The 18,025-nt window shown below is 40.5% G+C and overlaps 1 protein-coding gene across 5 annotated transcripts in view; it reads right to left on the bottom strand.

The window, feature by feature from the left end:
• The window catches only part of LOC148878521 (E3 ubiquitin-protein ligase UPL1-like), a 46,434-nt gene that overhangs the window by 12,745 nt on the left and 15,664 nt on the right, over positions 1-18,025 (bottom strand). For 3 of the 5 annotated variants that reach the window (XM_088955906.1, XM_088955909.1, XM_088955911.1), the window contains exons 4-13: positions 9,947-17,881; positions 9,546-9,863; positions 8,825-9,026; positions 8,449-8,735; positions 8,069-8,358; positions 6,723-7,857; positions 6,487-6,633; positions 6,291-6,371; positions 5,843-6,068; positions 5,589-5,728 (exon numbers count right to left, since the gene is read on the bottom strand). In XM_088955906.1, coding sequence (XP_088812032.1) covers positions 5,589-5,728; positions 5,843-6,068; positions 6,291-6,371; positions 6,487-6,633; positions 6,723-7,857; positions 8,069-8,358; positions 8,449-8,735; positions 8,825-9,026; positions 9,546-9,863; positions 9,947-17,881 — 10,761 coding nt within the window. The remainder of the gene's footprint in view (positions 1-5,588; positions 5,729-5,842; positions 6,069-6,290; positions 6,372-6,486; positions 6,634-6,722; positions 7,858-8,068; positions 8,359-8,448; positions 8,736-8,824; positions 9,027-9,545; positions 9,864-9,946; positions 17,882-18,025) is intronic. The other 2 variants (XM_088955920.1, XM_088955915.1) reach the window with 2 other exon arrangements.

The raw sequence follows: 18,025 nt of genomic DNA, 5'->3' as shown, positions 1-18,025 counted from the left end.
AACCATGTCATAATTTAGGCATCTTCCTGTTTCCAGTCCTCAAACCCTGGAGAGTCAGCTGATGGCTTATCTTCCTTCATGTGTTTCACTTTCCTCTTTGCCTTGAGGAAAACTTCCACTGACTTGGCCCATGGCACATAATTCTCACCATTAAGTTTAATAGAAGTCATCTGCACACCCAATTAGTCGAAGGGGATCATCACACTCGGTTTCTGATCACTAGAACAATCTCCCATTGCTGCCATTATGTCCCCCCACTTGTATCTCTAATGCTGAACTCTCAGTCACCAACCAAATACTGTTGTCAAGGCAACACTACAGCACATTGATAACAATCTCACTTCTAGTCACAATCAACACTTGATGTAGAGTAACATTCAGGTTAAGAACTAGATTCGGCTACCATCCAGATTAGAACATTGATGAAGGCTACTAGGCTGAGGTATTCGGCCACTTCTTTCAGCACAAAAAAAAAAAAAAAATTATGTTCACACCACTACTGACACCCCAGAAATATTAGGCAGCATTACAACAACACAACACTCAAGCACCACACAAAAATTCTTTTCACACCACCACTAACAATCCAGAAATAGTAGTCACCATGACAGCAATGTAACCACTCGAACAACCACACACAAACCCTCTTGAAATGGTTCAGTAGAGGGTAAACACCACAAGCACCAACACACGACTAGGGCTGTCACACATGGTGACAGCAGTATTAGGCCGATATCCTAGGGCTGCCGCACCTTCCTAATACTTGTAATAGGGATTGCGGCAGTCCTAAAAAAAAATAAATAACAGATGCAGCAGCTTTCAGATTGTGTACCTCAGATTCGCAGCCCAGAGAAGAAGAAAAAAGAAGAGGGAGGAAGAACTTGAAGTCCAAGCCTTCTCCTTCGTTTATGGCTCTGATACCATGTTTGACAGCTGTGCTTAGGTAGTTCGAACCAGTACAGAGAAGGGAGAAGGAAGAAGAAGAAGGAAGAAGAACAGTCGAATCTGATAGCTAAACCCTATCAGTCGACCAAATTTTAGATTAGCATCTAATTAGTTGTATTAAGACTAAACTGCCCCCACTTAAGTATGGAACAGGAAGTCTCTATTAAAACTGCCACATAAGCACATAACTTAACAGAAATAAAATGACTAATCTACCCTTATTCGGCTAGCTCTAACAGGCTGGAAGGATGGAATCACAAGAGGAGGTACCTAAGGGCGACGGAGTCTAGATTCTCCTATCCCTCTTACTACCTTCCAAAAACACCCCTTTTTCAAGTTCTGCAGGAGGTCAATGACAGTGTTCATTTCATAACCATGTAGCCCTCTTCTTAACCTCAAATCCCAATTGCACTCTCCATTTGAATTAGACAAGGCCAAAAAGCAAGAGTAGGTTCCTCTCTATAGTTGGAAATGGTATACATTGAAGGGAATTCTGTTCTTAGTGATTCACTGCCCACCCAAACATGCTTCCAAAATTTCACGTGATTTCCATCTCCCGGACTATACCTGATGTGTGGTAAAAAGAGGGGTAGAACATCATAGATGGACTTCCAAGGTGAAGCCCTTGTAGCCCTAACCAAATTTCCAGAGTCCCGCCACAAGACCATCAATACTAACTATTACCTTCGCCCACAACTTGTCCCTCTCCATCGGCAATCTCCACAACCATTTCCCTAGAAGAGCTGTATTCCTTTTTTGTATGTTCCCTAGTCATAAACCACCATATTTCTTACTCCTACACACCAGCTCCCATCTTACTTTGTGATCCTTCTTTTCCTTCCCTGGTTCCCACAAAAAAAATCCCTCGTCAACTTCTCTATAGTTTTGCCCACCCCAATGGGAATTCTAAACACTGACAAGTAGTAAGCTGGTAGGTTGCCAAAGTAGATTTGATTAATGTAATTCTTCCTCCAAGGGACAGATAATTGCTCTTCCACCACGCCAACCTCTTAGCAATCCTCTCTACCACAGGATACCAAAGCCTACCTCTTTTTGGATTATCCCCTAAAAGTAAATCCAAATAGGTCATCGGCAATTGGGAAACAATACATCCCAAAATTTCTACACTTTTTTAAATCTCCCTTTCCTCCATATTCACTCCCACCAAACAACTCTTCTCCAAGTTAATCTTCAAATTGGACATTCTTTCAAAAGTTTGCACCACCAAACTTAAGTTCCACACACGGCTAATTTCACCCTTTTCACCAAATAAAATGGTATCATCGGCAAACTATAGGTGAGTAACTGAAACCTGATCTCTTCCCACTCTCCATCCCCTTATTAAATTTCTTGAATCTGCCCTCTCTATAAGTCTCCCAAACACCTCAGCAATCAGCGTGAACAGGAAGGGGGAAAGTGGGTCCCCTTGCCTAATTCCCCTAATAGTTGGAAAATGATCTACTGTCCCATTAATCAGAATTGAGTAATGACAAGTCTTAACACATCCCAAGATCCATCTACACCACCTATCACCAAAACCAAAGCTCACCATAACATCCTTCAAGAAACCCCAATCCACTAGATCATAAGCCTTCTCCAAACCTAATTTACAAACAAACCCTTCCTTTCCACTTCTCTTCAATTCCTCAAGTCTTTCATTACCAATCAGAATCTGATCAATTATTTGCCTTTCCCTAACAAAAGCCCCTTGACTTTGTGAGATAATGAGAGGGAGAACAGCTCTAGTCCTTCGAGATAGTACCTTGGCAATGATCTTGTAGAAGCTATGTACCAAGCTAAATGGTCTAATCCTTAAATTCTTAGTAAACAAGCCAAAGAGTTGATCTTCAGTTTTCACCTATAGTATAGAAATGTCTTCATTAAGAACCTTTTCCCTCACAAAGTGACGATCAATCTCAACATGCTTGGCTTTCTTATGGAATATTAGGTGGGATACAATGTCTATGGCTGCTTGGTTTTTGAAAAATAATCTCACAAGTTCTGCAGTGGGAAAACTGATATCAAACAACAAGTCCATAGCCTTATATTGTACATCAGCACTGCTTCTTTCAAGAAGTTGAATACTTACAAGCAGTAAAAGTAGCAATGTTTGAATTTCAATAATGTTGATAACCCAAGTTGTAATTTGAAAATAAGTCACTCAAAAAGTAAAAGAGTACCATATAACAGTTTGACCACACCTAAAAACCAGTTGCAAGGTTGAAACTATACCATCAACAGCAATAAAGATGGCAATTTTCAACGTAAAACCGGGGCCCCGCTCTGCCCTACCCCAAACGGGGCGAGGATGGGGAAAATATTTTTGCCCCGAACCAGGGACAATGTTTGCATATAATTTTCCAAACCCAATGGTAAATTAGTAAAATATCCCTAGATTTAATATTGATTTTTGAAATGTCTCTAAGTTTTTCTTAAATTCTTAAAATCCTAGGATCCCATAATTCCATTTATAAAGTACCCCCAAATTGTCATAATTCAATTCCTAAAATACCCCCAAATTCCCATAATCCTATTTGTAAAATGTTCATAAATTAGATTAATTTTTAGGTGGTCACCTCGGGGCAGGGAAAATTCAGGGATTCCCCATCCCCGATGGGGAGTGGGTGCCCCACCCCATGGCCATTCCTCAGTGGAAAATTTGCGGTGTGTGGGGGAAAAGAAATTTTAGGGCTCTTCAAGGAGAAGGAAAGAGGTGTTGCAGAGATCATTGATAGTATTTTGATAAAGGTAGCTCATTGGGTCAAAACATCATATTTATTTGCTCCTATCTCCTTTGATGATATTTGTAGGAGGTGGCAATTAGTGACTGAGTCTTCTACTGGAAAAAATAAACCCAGTGCTGTTTGCCCTGGAGACTCCACCTCTCCCTTTTTACAAGCTGAACTTTGATGGCTGCATCTAGGCAAACCAGGGCCTTCAGGAGTTAGGGGAGTGATCAAGAATAGTGCAGGAGATATAAATCCCCTATTTTCAGGACCAATTGGTATGGTGACTTCACAAGAGCAGAACCCTTGATGGTGCTAATGGACTTAAAAAAGTTTAAATCTCTTAACCGTTCAAGTGTCATCATTGAAGGTGATTTGAAGGTTATCACAAATTGGTTAAACGGCAATCAAGAGGAATCATGGCACTATAGACATTTAGTAAGGGAAATAAGAAGTACTTGGGACAGTTGAATACTAGCTTAAGTTGGGTTCCTAGAGTGGCAAACAGCATAGCTGATGGATTGGCAAAACAGGGGGCAACAAAAGAAAATATGTTTTGGGATCTGCTGTTGTAGAAGTTTCTCATTATGTATTGCACTGACACTGTGCCCAGCCGAGACTATTCACTTATGTAACTCCCTTTTTTTCGTAATTTTAATTGTTTGTACTTCACTTTTTTTTGTGATTGCTTATCACCTATTTGGATGTAGTTCTATTTTGTTATCTTAATGAACTTTCTTCTTTATTTACTACCAAAACAAATAATTTTAATTAAATTTGTATTGTTACTAATCAAAAAACCTATGCCACCAAACTAATAAACACAGCTGTTGCATCATTAGATAGCCTTAGGAATCACCACACATAGCACTCCAGATCTGCTGATTATCCATTAGCGAGATCCATTGTTGGAAACCCCAATAGGTATGCACCTTCAAGTGTGTAGGTACAGACTGTCACATAAATACAAAACATGGCCTGTATTTACATGCCAAAGCTGCATTCCTACTGGGGATCCAGCCATGGATCTCACTAACAGGTAACTCACAGATACCAACACCACACATAGAAATCACATGCTAGTATGGCAAATAGAGACATCACCCACTGCTGTCACACCACAAACCAGTCACACTAAACATATCTACTATATTTGAGACCTGCATCACTTGCACACCATAGCCCTTGTTGAATATCCACAGAGGGTCTTCACACGAACACAAACACAATGACCTGATCACTCAGAGTGAACATCACTACAGCAGCAATGGAATTCTCAGGTCTGGTCTCTAGTTAGAATTGAGCAAGCAGAACTAAGAGAATAGAAAAGAAAGAGATGAAAAGAAAAAAAAAATGGTGGTTCAAGAGGCTTCTATTACTCTGATACCTTGTAACAGTGGTTCAGAGCTTAGAAGAGCGAGAAAGAGAGAGATCCCAACTTGAAGAGAAAGAAGAAGGGAGTTCTATCCTGTTTGTGAGTGGTCCCTATACAAGACTCTATTACAGGCACAAGCCACTTATATCTAATTCGATAAAATGATAAATTATAAAAAAGCCCCTACTTAAGTAACTAAGTGAGGACAGACCAATATAACCCCACTTATATCATAATGGCCAGAATACCCAATGCTACTCATACACCCATTACAATAATGATTCTAACATATAGTATGGATACTATGGTCAATGATGCATGATCTGCAAAGATTTACAATTATTAGCAATTTACTATGCCAATTTCCAAAGATATCCATTTGACCAACTACAAGATTTAATCGTTTCTGAATGATCAAAAAAACAAGGATTCTATTCTTCGCAAGTTATAAATGCTTTCATAATTAATCTCAAGAAACATCAAATTTACAAAATAAATTAAGAAGTAAACAACTTAGGAGAACAGCAAACTATTCCATTTACCTTTGATGTTCCAGTGACAAACTGCAGAAACCTTGCCATGTCTTCCTTGTTGAATGTTTTAACAACCTCCCAGAACCATTGAACAACACTAGATGCAGTTGTATAACCAGTATACTCCGTATTGGCTTTCAGATCATCCACTGCGAAGATAAAGCATGTTATCAAAAATTTACCAGTACATGGTATATATTATCCATAAAAGGAGCTAAATCATCAATTAAAAATTGAATATCTTAAAGGGCAGCCCAACTCACAATCAATTTCTGGAAGCCCACTGATTAGTAGTTCAAGTTCTTTGCCATTAAATAATGAAATAAGTTCCCGTGGAATTAATTCATTGAAACCTTCCAGGAATGAATTTATTTGAGGACGGATGGCATTTGTTAGGATGTGCTCAGCCACTAGGTCCACATATTCATGCTTTGTTTCTTCTGTGACTCTGATATTCCTTCCTCCAGGTATAAGCTCATAATCGGTGACCTTGCAGAAAATAGGAAGTTATAAAGCATAAGTAGAAATAGAAAAGTCTACACAATCAGTTGAAAGTTTGCAAATGTAATCTGAGTGCAATTAGACTTGATATATGGTCAGATGTAGGCAATAAGCTCCAAAAGGTCTTATAAATTCATGTGAGCTGAAATGTGCATAAATTTTGAAGATTAAAATTGCTTGGGCAACAAATATTTCAGCAACCTCCTTTACCTCAGTTTTTTCATAAAGTATATGCTTCTCTTCATCCGCATCCATGCTAAATGTCAGGTCAGGTATGTCACTCACGTCATTCTGATTTGAAATATAAATAAATAGTTATTACTCCATTTCCATCTAAGCACAACATTAATTGCCGTGGCTTTGTAGAGAATCATAAAAACCATGTAATGCTATTGAATCCACTAACCTCAAGCATCCACTTCAAATTTTTGTAGTAATCAGGATCAACAGCCTCTATATCATGGTAGGTCACCTTCACACCAAGAATGTGCTTATAGAAGGACCGAGTGAAGTAGACATCCATAAGTTGGCCATCAAAGAGTGCCTTAGCAACCTGTAAGAGGACCAACATCATAAGATAACGCAGCCTGCAATACAAAAAAAAACTAGTTTGAAAAGGAGAATGTTTCCAGGTAGAGTTACCACACGGCCCACAAATTTGAAATAGGAAAGATGCTCAGTTTGGTAGACAGAATTTGGATTGGGCTGAAATGTTGCATTGTTTCCCACAGTAGTGAAAAGCAGAGCTCCTTTGTCAAAAATGACCCTAGACAGCAACTGGTACCATTCTCTTGTCAGACCACCAGCATCAATCCCCTCTTCACCTTGGAACTGCACAGTTAAGCGCCCCTTCAGGTCTTGACTCGAACGCATCCGCAACTGATTATATGAGTCCTCTAAGACATATGCTCGGCGAACACTTATGCGCAGAGGCACAGAAGGGTGTTGCTCATGTTGTTGCCTGATTCTTGAGCGGAAATATGCTCTTTTGTTGTCAAAATCAATCAACCTTGGTGCCTTCAGCATTATACAAAGTGATTTCTCTAGCAACCCTGGATTTTGTCTGATAAATGCATTCAAAAGGCGACGATGCTTCTCAGTGAATCGGAGAAATGTCAAGGTTCCATCAGGCCTCCTCTGCAAACTCCCAGCACCTTTCGCAGGTGTTCCCATTGAAGTACCTGCATGCTCCTTGACTTCTCTTGCAGTAACATTAACATGGTCTTGTTGCACAATGGAATTATTTTCTTGTAACTTCTCACACAAAACAAAGAAAGCCTCAATAAAGGGCAACAGCCTCTGGGTTCCAGGAGGCACAGGCGGAGAAAGAGAAGAAACACCTGCAATATAGTCCCCAGCATTTAAATTTGACATTGGTAAAGAGAAGGCCAAACTTTGCCCAAGTTTTGTCTCAGTCATGCTTATACAGTCACTCAGTTCTTGCCACAATGGCTCAAGTGCATCATTTAACTTCCACATGATGGTGTGCTCTTCCTGTTCCTCGTCATTCTCGTGGCTCTTCCTCATATCGTCTATGGGTGAAGTGAGTGTGCTCAGTGCCTGTAATACACGTAAGATTGCAGCTCCAGCCATAGACCCAACACTCAAACCCAGCATGTGTGTATTCTTCAGTGTAACAAGTTCATCCACTGCTGAACTACTCAAGCGATGAGCTAAACAAGCTAACTCTGAAGTAAAGAATTTCCGATGAGGAACAGCAACAAATGCTAACTTCTTCAGTACCTCAGCCGCAAGCAGATAGACCTTGTCTGACAGCCTAATCAGTTAATAGTTCAAATTAATTATTCTGACATTATAGCATAAATGGGTAATAAAGAAGACTAAAGAACAACTGATGCATAGAAAATTTACTTGTAGATGCTCTACTGAAATTGTAAAAGGCAACATGAAAATTTTAGAATGTTATATTTAACAAACCAAACTATTGACAGATAACTGGATTAGATATCAGTCCACAAAAGAATTACCCCTCATGAGCAAGAAGGCTGCATAAGTTACGCAAATCAGACTCTGGAAGCTGCAAGAAGACATCATATGGACCAACACTTCTCTTCTCATCCAAAGCAGTTACCTCAACCCCACCTTTATCTAATTTTTTATTGGGGATTGTTTCTGATATAGGAGGATCTATCTGAACATCGCCTGAAGTTTCATTGGGATGTGGACTTTGAGAATTGGCTGAAACCTGTTCAGAATGTGGCCGACACTCTACCTTTGATGCTGCAGTATATACAACTACATGGAGCACACCAATGACCTGACAAGAGGAATTAGAACCATCATATACCAAAATCTATGAGACTGAATAACATTGAAAAAATCATTTCTGCCAGGAGAGTATTAATACCTGCTCAAGATGAGCACTACTACGTAAAAATAGAGGTTGATTCAAAAGCTTCAGGAATAATATTAGAGGTATATCCTTCTGAGAGGCATCCAATGGGTTTGACAAAGCAAGTCCTTCTACAGTTTTCTCCTTGCCTTTCTCCTTCTTGACTTCTGGAAGTGTTGTGCTTGGAGATTCAGGGATCAATGAGGGATCAAAGTAAAACAAGATATTTGCGACAGAAGAATGATTAGCAGCTAGATATGTCAAAATCTCGAGAACTCGACGCGACACCAAAGGTGGAAGTCCTGCATAAAAACAACAAAACTCCCAATAAGAACATAGTCACTTAAACTAATACATTTAAAAAAAAAATGAAGACATCAAAAAGGAGTACCATTCAACAACTGTGGCCGACCATACACAACATTCCATTGACAGCCATAAAGTCTTTGAGATGTAACAGTGGAAAATCCACCAACAGAACCTTCAGCCTCAGGCCTAACCATATCAAGCAAAAGCTGAAGTAGCAGCCCTCGTGTAACAGTGTGTGCACATAAGTTCAACAAGAGTCTCTGGAGTAGGCCTTTTCCGAGGGGCTTCCAACATAAACAAAAAGGTCAGCAAATTTTCAAATATTTTAATTCAGAAATCCAGAACTGAATCATGACATAATCTGTAAACAAAGGATAGAGACACCATGAAGCCTTCCCCCCATATGTCATATAGTAAATTTTAAGTTACTACTTATTTCAATTTTCATTCATTTATCCTATTTATTTATTTCAAATAACTTTACATGTTACTACATGGTTCAGATTGTTCATTTTTCCTTTTAATAACCCTTTCTGTTTTGTATGCATATATGGAAATACATATTTAATGCTAGCATATTTTACTGATCTGTTTAAAGAAAACATAATTGATACACTTTCAGAACATAGATCTTATACTAGGATAATTTAGTGTAGTACTTGGAAGTGAATTGATAATTCATCTAAAATTTGGCCCACCTGGCATCAATACAGATACTTTATCCCACCAGAAAGAAAGAAAATAAATTAAAAGGAAATTCCAAAAACCACAAGAAAAACCCCAAGTAGTTAAATAGCACATACCTGTGCTAACCTTAAGAGCCGAATCAATGCTTTCAAAGAATTGGCATCCAAAAGAGGTGCACCCTCAATTTCCTTCACCTTCAAGCTATCTGCAATGGCAGAAACTGCCCTTCGACCAATTGTAATCCCAACACCACTATCCATTGCTGTCTGCCTATCAAACCCCAGACCATTCCTCCTACCATTAAGCCTGTGGCTGCTTCCAAAAAGGCTGCGAGCCTGATAATGGCTCATTGCTCTGTCCCTGAGCATTTGAGCTTCAGCAAGTAATGGAGAAGGCAATGCTGACAAAACTGCTTCTGATGAAGTCAAAAGAACCTGAAATAGAAGCAAAAAGAAAAGGTTATTTCAATTCAATATGGTATTAATGAGGATAGGATGAGACAGAGCAAAATATGAACCTCTTCTCGCAAATCCGCAGGGAAAGTAGCTATAATTGAAGCATTATCCATGTCAACTGGTTGTCCTGCTTGCTGAGACTGCGCAACCCTTTGTGCCCGTTGTTGTGCTAAAACTTCTGCTTGGATATCTGGAGGAAGTGCAGCTAAAAATTCAGGGTCTATACCTTCTTCAGTAGATGGTACATAATTTGGAGTTTGCACTGACTGTGCTTGTTGGGAAGCTAAAACTTCTGCACGTAGATCTTCAGGTAAAGCCTCTAGGAAAGTTGGGTCAATGGCGTTTGCACTAGAAGCCTCGTTATTAACATTGGCCAGATCAACTTGATTAGAACCTTGAGCAGCTATAGTGCTTTGAACAACTAATGGAGCATCTGCACCACCATCAGAAACAAGCATGGGGCACTCAGTTTCACTGACTTCAGGGTGTGAAGCATTGGTTTCATTATCAGCAAATTCATTAATTGAAGAAGCATGCCCATCACCTGTATCAGGCAGAACTGAAACAGAATCCATCACTACAGGATTAATCAACTGGCTATCTGTTCCTGAAGGTCCATTATAATAAGCACTCTGAAGTTCTACATCATGAGGATTTTCTAGCACAGAAACACCTCCTTGACACTGAGGAACACCATGTAATTCAGTGGGTGGGGTAACAAACTCGCCGTTTTCCTCTAATTGCCCAGTGGAAGTGCCTTCATCATCATCATCCAGTTGCCTTGACATGGATTCCTGAACCCTTGCACTTTCCTCTGCTTCTCCAGAATCATGCTCTGCCCTGGTTTGTCCAAAAACTGATTCAGAAGGATGAGAATCAACTTCATTTGTGGGATTCTCCCATTGATGTGCTGATTCAGTAAGAATTTCTTCATTCTGAGTTCCATTTTGTTCACTTCCAACATCATTCCTGGTTATGATCAGTTGACTGGCAACATTTGATGGTGGGACATCTGATTGCTGCTTCTCCTGTGGCCCTGAGTTCTCTGACAGCCTCTGAGATGGAGGATTGTTTGCGGATGCAACACTACAAAACTGAGAAATAAACAATTCCTCAACTGCCTGTGCAATTGCAGAAGCCTGACCACCTGTTTGTGGCTGGCCATCATCAGTCCACTGACTATCACCGGGCCCTCTTCGACCTGTCATATGCAAAGGGTCCATTCCTAATGAAAAATCAATTAAAGGTGGAGGTGCAGCACCAACAAAGCGGTCACCAAAGAGAGTAGCTGGCACATGTTCAGATGGAAGAACAGGAGCATCAAACATATAAAAGTGAGCAACATCAAAACTTCCAGTTGATAGAGCTTCAAAATCTCTGGATGAGTTCCCAGACGAGGACCACAAAGAAACTGGATCCCCTGACTGGGATGGCCTCAGGAGAAGTGGGTGTTGAAAACCACTTCCATCTAATCCAGGTCGTTCAAGGAAAGTCCTATTACCAGTTTGATGGCGGCGCTCAACACCTAAAGGCCTCCGAATACCAAATATATCATCCACATTCACCCCCTGAAAAGGCTCTGCAGCAATATCAATAAGACCACTTCCAGCTCCAGGTCGCCCAAGAACTTGCAAATGATCAAAACCATCCAAGACCTCCCTCCACCTTATTTCTATAACACGGTTCTCATGGAAATCATCATCTTCATCAATCATATCATCATTGTATTCATCTCCAAGTCCATTATCATCATGGTCCTCCACATCAGTATCAGCCAGAGACATCAAAGCAGCACCCTCTTCTGCTATATCCTCATCTTCATCGTCATCTTCATCATCATCCTCACCATCATCCCCCATGTCCTCATCATCTTCATCACCCATATCATCATCATTCCTGTGCTCAACACGAAAAGTCATCTGAACCCCACCTCTGTTCCTTATAATACCCCCTTCTTCCATCTCTTCATGAGCAAGCTCTACTGTGTGTTCCATAGGTGGGTCATTGGGCATAGTTTCATCTGCTCCCGTTCTCATATCTTGCTCTGTAGACTGATCTTGATTTGCATCATTATTCCCTTCATTAGAATGAGGCTGAGGCAGTTGTTGTTCAGTTTCAGCTACATTTCTAGTCTCTCTTTCTATACCCCCATTCTGACCATGCTCTACATCTTCACAGGCTTCAGTTCTTCCACTTGTACCACAAGACTTTTTCTTGTTGGCCCCATCCAACCTGTATACTTGCTCATTGGCATTAGCAACCCTTGTTAAACTCTCCAACACCTTTAGTATAAGGTTCACAACTTTTGGAGCATCAGGATGATCCAAATCAATCACTTGAAGAATTCGAGCCAGAGACTGAACAATACCTCCATCTATCATTGTTTTTGCTATATCTGGTGAACAACCAGGACCAGGTAAGTTTCTTGAAGATGAATTTTTTGACAAAATGGAATTTACCAGGTCAGAAAAAGCTAGAACCTTTTTATTTGGCAACAAAATGTTGTTGGAGCAACTGCTCTCTAAGCTAGAGAATAAAGACAAGGTCCTCACAATTTCAGCAATCACTCGTCTACGGCCTTCACCAGAATGACCACAAAGCACTACCAAAAACCATGAGGCCTTCTCGAACAACTTATCTCTCCACTCTTCAGCAGTTTCCTCCAAAGGCAATGGAAGAAGATGGTGCAAAACATGATAAAGTATCCCACCATGTCCAGGTCCATCTAGTTGACTAGCTCCCTGGGTTTGACTAGTCTCTAAATCCCGTCTCAAAATAACTCCAACCGCATGAACATACATTAGAAGAATATCACTCATCAATTTAAGTACAAAAGTCACCTTGGCTAGTATAGCAGATCTTTCTGAGAAGTTATCAGACTCCATTTTCCTTTCATCAACCTTTGACTTACCCTTTTCCTTACTAGCAGGTTCATCAACCTCCATGGGCATTGAAGTGCTAATACACTCTCTTTGTTTATTTGGTGGTGGGTAGCTCATTATTATTTCCAGAAGCTGGTCAATTACTTGAGTGAGGTTTGCAGGAACTCTTTTGTGGCCCTTAGAACATCTTGCCGATCCATCATGTAGCTTATTTTCAGGTATCCTGACACATTCACTGGAAGATACTCCAAATTCAGCACCAGATGCTTTTGACTTGTCCTTTTCCTTCTCTTTTTCCTTTGATAACACAACAATAGCCCTCCCACCTGATGAATCCAATTGACAAACTGTAGCTGCAGCTCTCATGAAGATTATAGGATCTCTAGTTATAACAGGTGCCATGGATGTCAAAAATGTCCTAGGGGAAAGACGACCAGCATGCCGGCTGAGGATGCCACTCAGAGTTTGTTGTATCTCCAACTCCATAGCTGTTTGTAGTGTTTGTGGATCTTCAAGAAGATGTCGAATGATAGCAGATGCCACAGTGTCATAGCCAGGGAAAAAACAACTTCGTGGAAGGTTAAAAAGTGCAGTCAAGCCTCCACTTTCAAGAAATTGCAGAGCTATAGAATGAGTTTTGGTCAATCGGGCACATAACTGCAAAACAGCTTGCATAACCACAGATGGAACATGTTGTTTTATAAATTCACAAGTAACTGATAGTGCCCTATAGCACTCATCAAGAGTCAGATAACCAGTGGACTTGCCTAAGATCTTCTCAAATGCATTGCCAGATTCTTTAATATAGGCATCTGTAGCAGATTTCTTCTCTGCAACTGATGTTGGCATTAATAAGGAAATATGCAGTCCAGAAGAGTGTGTTAAAGATCCAGAAGGAATTCTATCAGTATCATCAGAAGGAAATCTGGGTTTAGATAGCAACATGTTATCTAGGATAAGCAGTAGTGCACTAACACATTTTGGGACAAGAACCCCTTCGAAATTTGTCAAGATATCTAATGCAGCAGAGACAATACCATTCTCTGCAGCAATTTCTCGTGTGCTACCATCTTCAGAAAGAAGCAATGCCAAAATATGTGATACAGTACACAATGAGCCACTATCTTTCAAAAAATTTGATGGACAAAGCTTTAACTGTTGAATAAGATAAGAGACCACCTTTGGGCGATCTTCTCCTTTATTCCTATTGCAAAGAGCAACAAGCAAATCCGTCAAAGGGAAGGCCATTGAATCACTGCTTTGAAACAGCTTCATGGATGCAGTAAGAATATCATCTACTGGAGGTGCCTCCATTCCCTTGTCTTCTGTCAGCAAATCCTGTGATTTATCAGTACTATCTTCTTTGGAGGTTTCTGATGAATTTCCCAGTGACAATGCGAGTGCTCGAGCTAACTCATCATCTTCCTGCACAGAATCTTCAGCATGACTAAACAACCACTCCATAGCCATTTCAACACTATTTGTTTCCACCCGTCTCAGTGCTTCCTCTGCTCTTGCTCTGGTAAAACCCATCTCAACTATTGTAGCAATGGTAGCTTCATCAGGAGGAGGACCCATGAACCGTTGGATTATAGTTCCTGCAGTACCATTACTACCCTTCTTTAAATCCCCAACACCAGAATATATGTATGTAACAAGTGAAACCATGGAAGTGATGAAAGCTGGACTGCAATTAGGAAACATGGGATGGTTCCACACAGGAAGTATTACATCCAGAACCTGAGATTGCAGCATACAGATAAAAACTTCTGGGTCCCTTGGAACAGGGAACAACCCAATGGATAGCCCCGCTGCAGCAGGCTGAACAACCAGCTGGGCTTGAGATGCAGAGTTAGACAAAAGCAATGCAGAATTAACAAAATATTCAAGCACACGACAATAACTCTGTAATGTATCAAGCAACCACGAGCTATGAGACAATGTGCTCCCTTCAGATGCCTTTTCTGGATCGACACCAGATGCAGGAATTGGGTATCGTAGTGTCCAAAGCAACTGACTTGTAGCCTCAAATGTGGTTAAGAGTTCTTTGAAAGTCCCATGAACATAGAAGTTGTTTACCAAGGCTGTATTGCATAAACGACGTCTACTATCAAAAGTAAGTGCCACCATATCATCCACAACTTTTCCTAAATACCGACACTTCACTGACAGTGCAGTTTCAATCCCAGCAGATGTAGAATGACCTGTGAAACCAAGAGCCTCATAAAATGCTTTGGATAAGGCAGCTGCAAGGCTCTTAGAAGCGGAATTCAGTGACCCAGATTCAGCTCTGCGACGGCTTGGAGATGTAAATCCCTTAACAAGAGTTGCATAGAAAGAACGTATAGCAAAAGCAAGCTTGCTCAGATTTTCCAAACCAAGAACATTAGGGCTTTTCTTTTTAGCATCTAGGGCACAGGTATCTGATACATTTGTAGAACCTTCTGAATCAATGTTTGAACCCTCCATCTGTCGACACGTCCTTCCACCCCGTATACGTGTCAATCCATGTCGACCATGACAATGTAAACCTTCACTAGAACGGACCACTGACAGAAACTCCTGCTCTCCGTTCCAGTTAGATTGAGAACCACCCCTTACTGAAACAGGATTCGTGTATCTTACCACTGGAACATGGTTTGAATCATCATCACTTTCCCTGCCCACGGCATTAGAAATTGCTGCATCTGTGGTTCCATTTTCTTGATCAGCATCCCTCTTTTCATCCACTTTGACGTCACAACATGAAGATATATGCCAAAGAATTTCCTTGTAAGCCTTCCCAAGATCCTTTAAAACATCAGCATCTGCAGATCCCAATTCAGATACCATAGTAGTGGTCCCCTTCAGAAGAAAATTGGACAGTGAGAGAATGCCTTCAAGAGTAGAAAGACATCTTAAGACCTTTGTTTGTGTTGCAACTTCCAGCTCAGCAACCTGAGTCCCTCCAACTGAAGTTAATAATTCATTTGTTAACCACAAATGTTCTCTCAAGAATGTGCATACTGCCCGAGAGAGAGAAGTGGAATGCTGAGGTGAGAAGTTTTTAAAAGCAATAGATATACTCTGACCAACTGACACTGAAAGAGGCATTAAGGGCAGAGTGAATAACTGCAAAACAGTTTCAATTCCTTTCTTCTCAATAAATATACGGCATGTTTCAGCATTCTGAAGAATTGTTTCTAGAAGGCGGGCAACATTGCTTACACATTCAGGAAGAAACAACTCAATGTTGATCAATGAACCATCAGAAGACAGTTCAGCTGTCTGCTCAAAACTTTCCATCTTGGATGAATCACCATCATGTGATGATACCAAATTCCCCTCCTCTCCATCAGTCTCCGTGGGAACAGGAGTAGAAGAAAACAGTGAATCATTGGATGGGCAAGAAGTTTCCACTCCAGATCCAATCTTGGAAATAACATTCAATATCTCAATTAACATCTCCACACCAGGTCCACGCAATGAGGAAGCATGGCGCATTAGTTCATCCAATCCTGTAGACAAGGAACCTGGTGTATCACCGCTAAGAGCACGTAAATATGTTCGGGAAGTAAATATCTTCACAAAACACCTCAACGCATTACGATCTTTCACAGCTTGAAGACCATTGTTGTTGAGGCACAAGGCATCTAAGCACTGAGGTATGCAAGTTACAGATTCAGCAGAACAAAGAACACCACCCATTATAGCATCAAGGAAGGCAGAAGGCAGGCCAGCCGCATCTAAAGCAGGAAAACAGGTTGGATCTTTATGAATAAGATCACTCATAACAGTTTCTGCAAGTGAAAACACCCCACCACCAAAATCCTTTGCTCTTCTGAAAATGATACACAAACAGTGTGGCAACAAACTCTCTGAACCATAAACTCGAGTAGTGGTTCCAGGAGCATATGTCCCAAGTGAGATGGCACGTAGTAAAGCTTTCATAAGTACCCGGCGGTGGTAAGCAACCAATGCTTCAGAATAAAGAGGCTGTGTGTTTTCTAAATCACTAGAAGCACCAAGGATGACTTGTTTGCCTTTCTTACCACATTGAGAATCTTCATCATGCTTTTTCAAACCCCTCTCTACATAGGAAACTTCTACCTTTAACCGAGCAATAGTATCATCCAAACCTCCCAAATCTCTGAACAATGCAGCAGCAGGGTTACTATAGTCCATGAAAGCTTCCAAAACATGAACTGCTGTGCTAACCAAGTGCAAGTGCTGGGGATATGTATCTTTAAGAAGAGGAAGAAGAGTAGGTATAAATCCTGATTCCCGCAGAGCTGAACAACCTGAAGATGATGAGACTAAAACAGTAACAAGAGATAAAAGAGCCTCAGCAAAAACAACAGACCATTTTGATGAATCATTGGAAATAGAATCAATGGCCTTCTGCATGAGACTGGGTAGGATTCCACGGTTCCCACCAGATGCCACAGAAGTCAGAACTGTTAGCTGACGAGATCGGTCCTGGCACACAGCAACCAATGATAGAATACCCAGAATCTGAATTTTTTCAGGTACAGCGTCTTCATAGATTAGCAGTGATACTAGTTCATTGACAAACTCTGGCTCATTGTTAAAAAAAGCAGCCAAGTCATCAGCATCATTGCTTGCCTGAACAAGAACTACAAAGGCATAAAGACGAATACATATATACTGCTGTCGCAAGGTTAAAGAGTTAAAGGCCCTTGCAAATCGTAACCTTGTCAAAAGTGAAAACCTTAATCCAGAAGGAACTTTGTACTCTGTTACTAACTTATTAAGAAGTTCAAGATCACTCTCTTGATAAGCATTGACGTTAGGCAAATGAATGACTTTCAAACCTTGCACATCTGCAGTTGGCAGCTCTTCTAATGAATTGTTGACTGCATAAAACTCAAAATGGAGAGTGGAACCCAACTCCAAAGCAGCAGTGTCACACCCATCTTGCACAGAGCATGCAATTAACCCAAGGCCTTCCTCCTTGCCACCCCAACCTTGAGAAAAAGCAAACAATTTTGAACACAAAGAGGCATCTCGTATGGAACATTTCCCAATTGTTTTCTTCAAGAATGCAACCAATGTCTGTAAGCTAGCCTCAACCACATCCGCATCAGTGGAAGAAAGTAAAGTTGAAAGATGCTGCTGTATTTGCAGAAGAATAAATAAATGAAATGGAGAAACAAGATCAAATTGAACAAAGATAATAAACATTGATGAAGTTTGTAATTCTACATTGAACATGGGAATTTGTACAGGTTACAAAGATCTGGCACAATATCGGATTCT

This window comes from Nelumbo lutea, chromosome 1 (genome assembly GCF_056320005.1).
Source record: "Nelumbo lutea isolate HS-2025 chromosome 1, American lotus-T2T, whole genome shotgun sequence".
NCBI lineage: Eukaryota > Viridiplantae > Streptophyta > Magnoliopsida > Proteales > Nelumbonaceae > Nelumbo > Nelumbo lutea.
The sequence above is the reverse complement of the archived record's forward strand: the minus strand, read 5'-3'. Positions and strand labels throughout refer to the sequence as shown.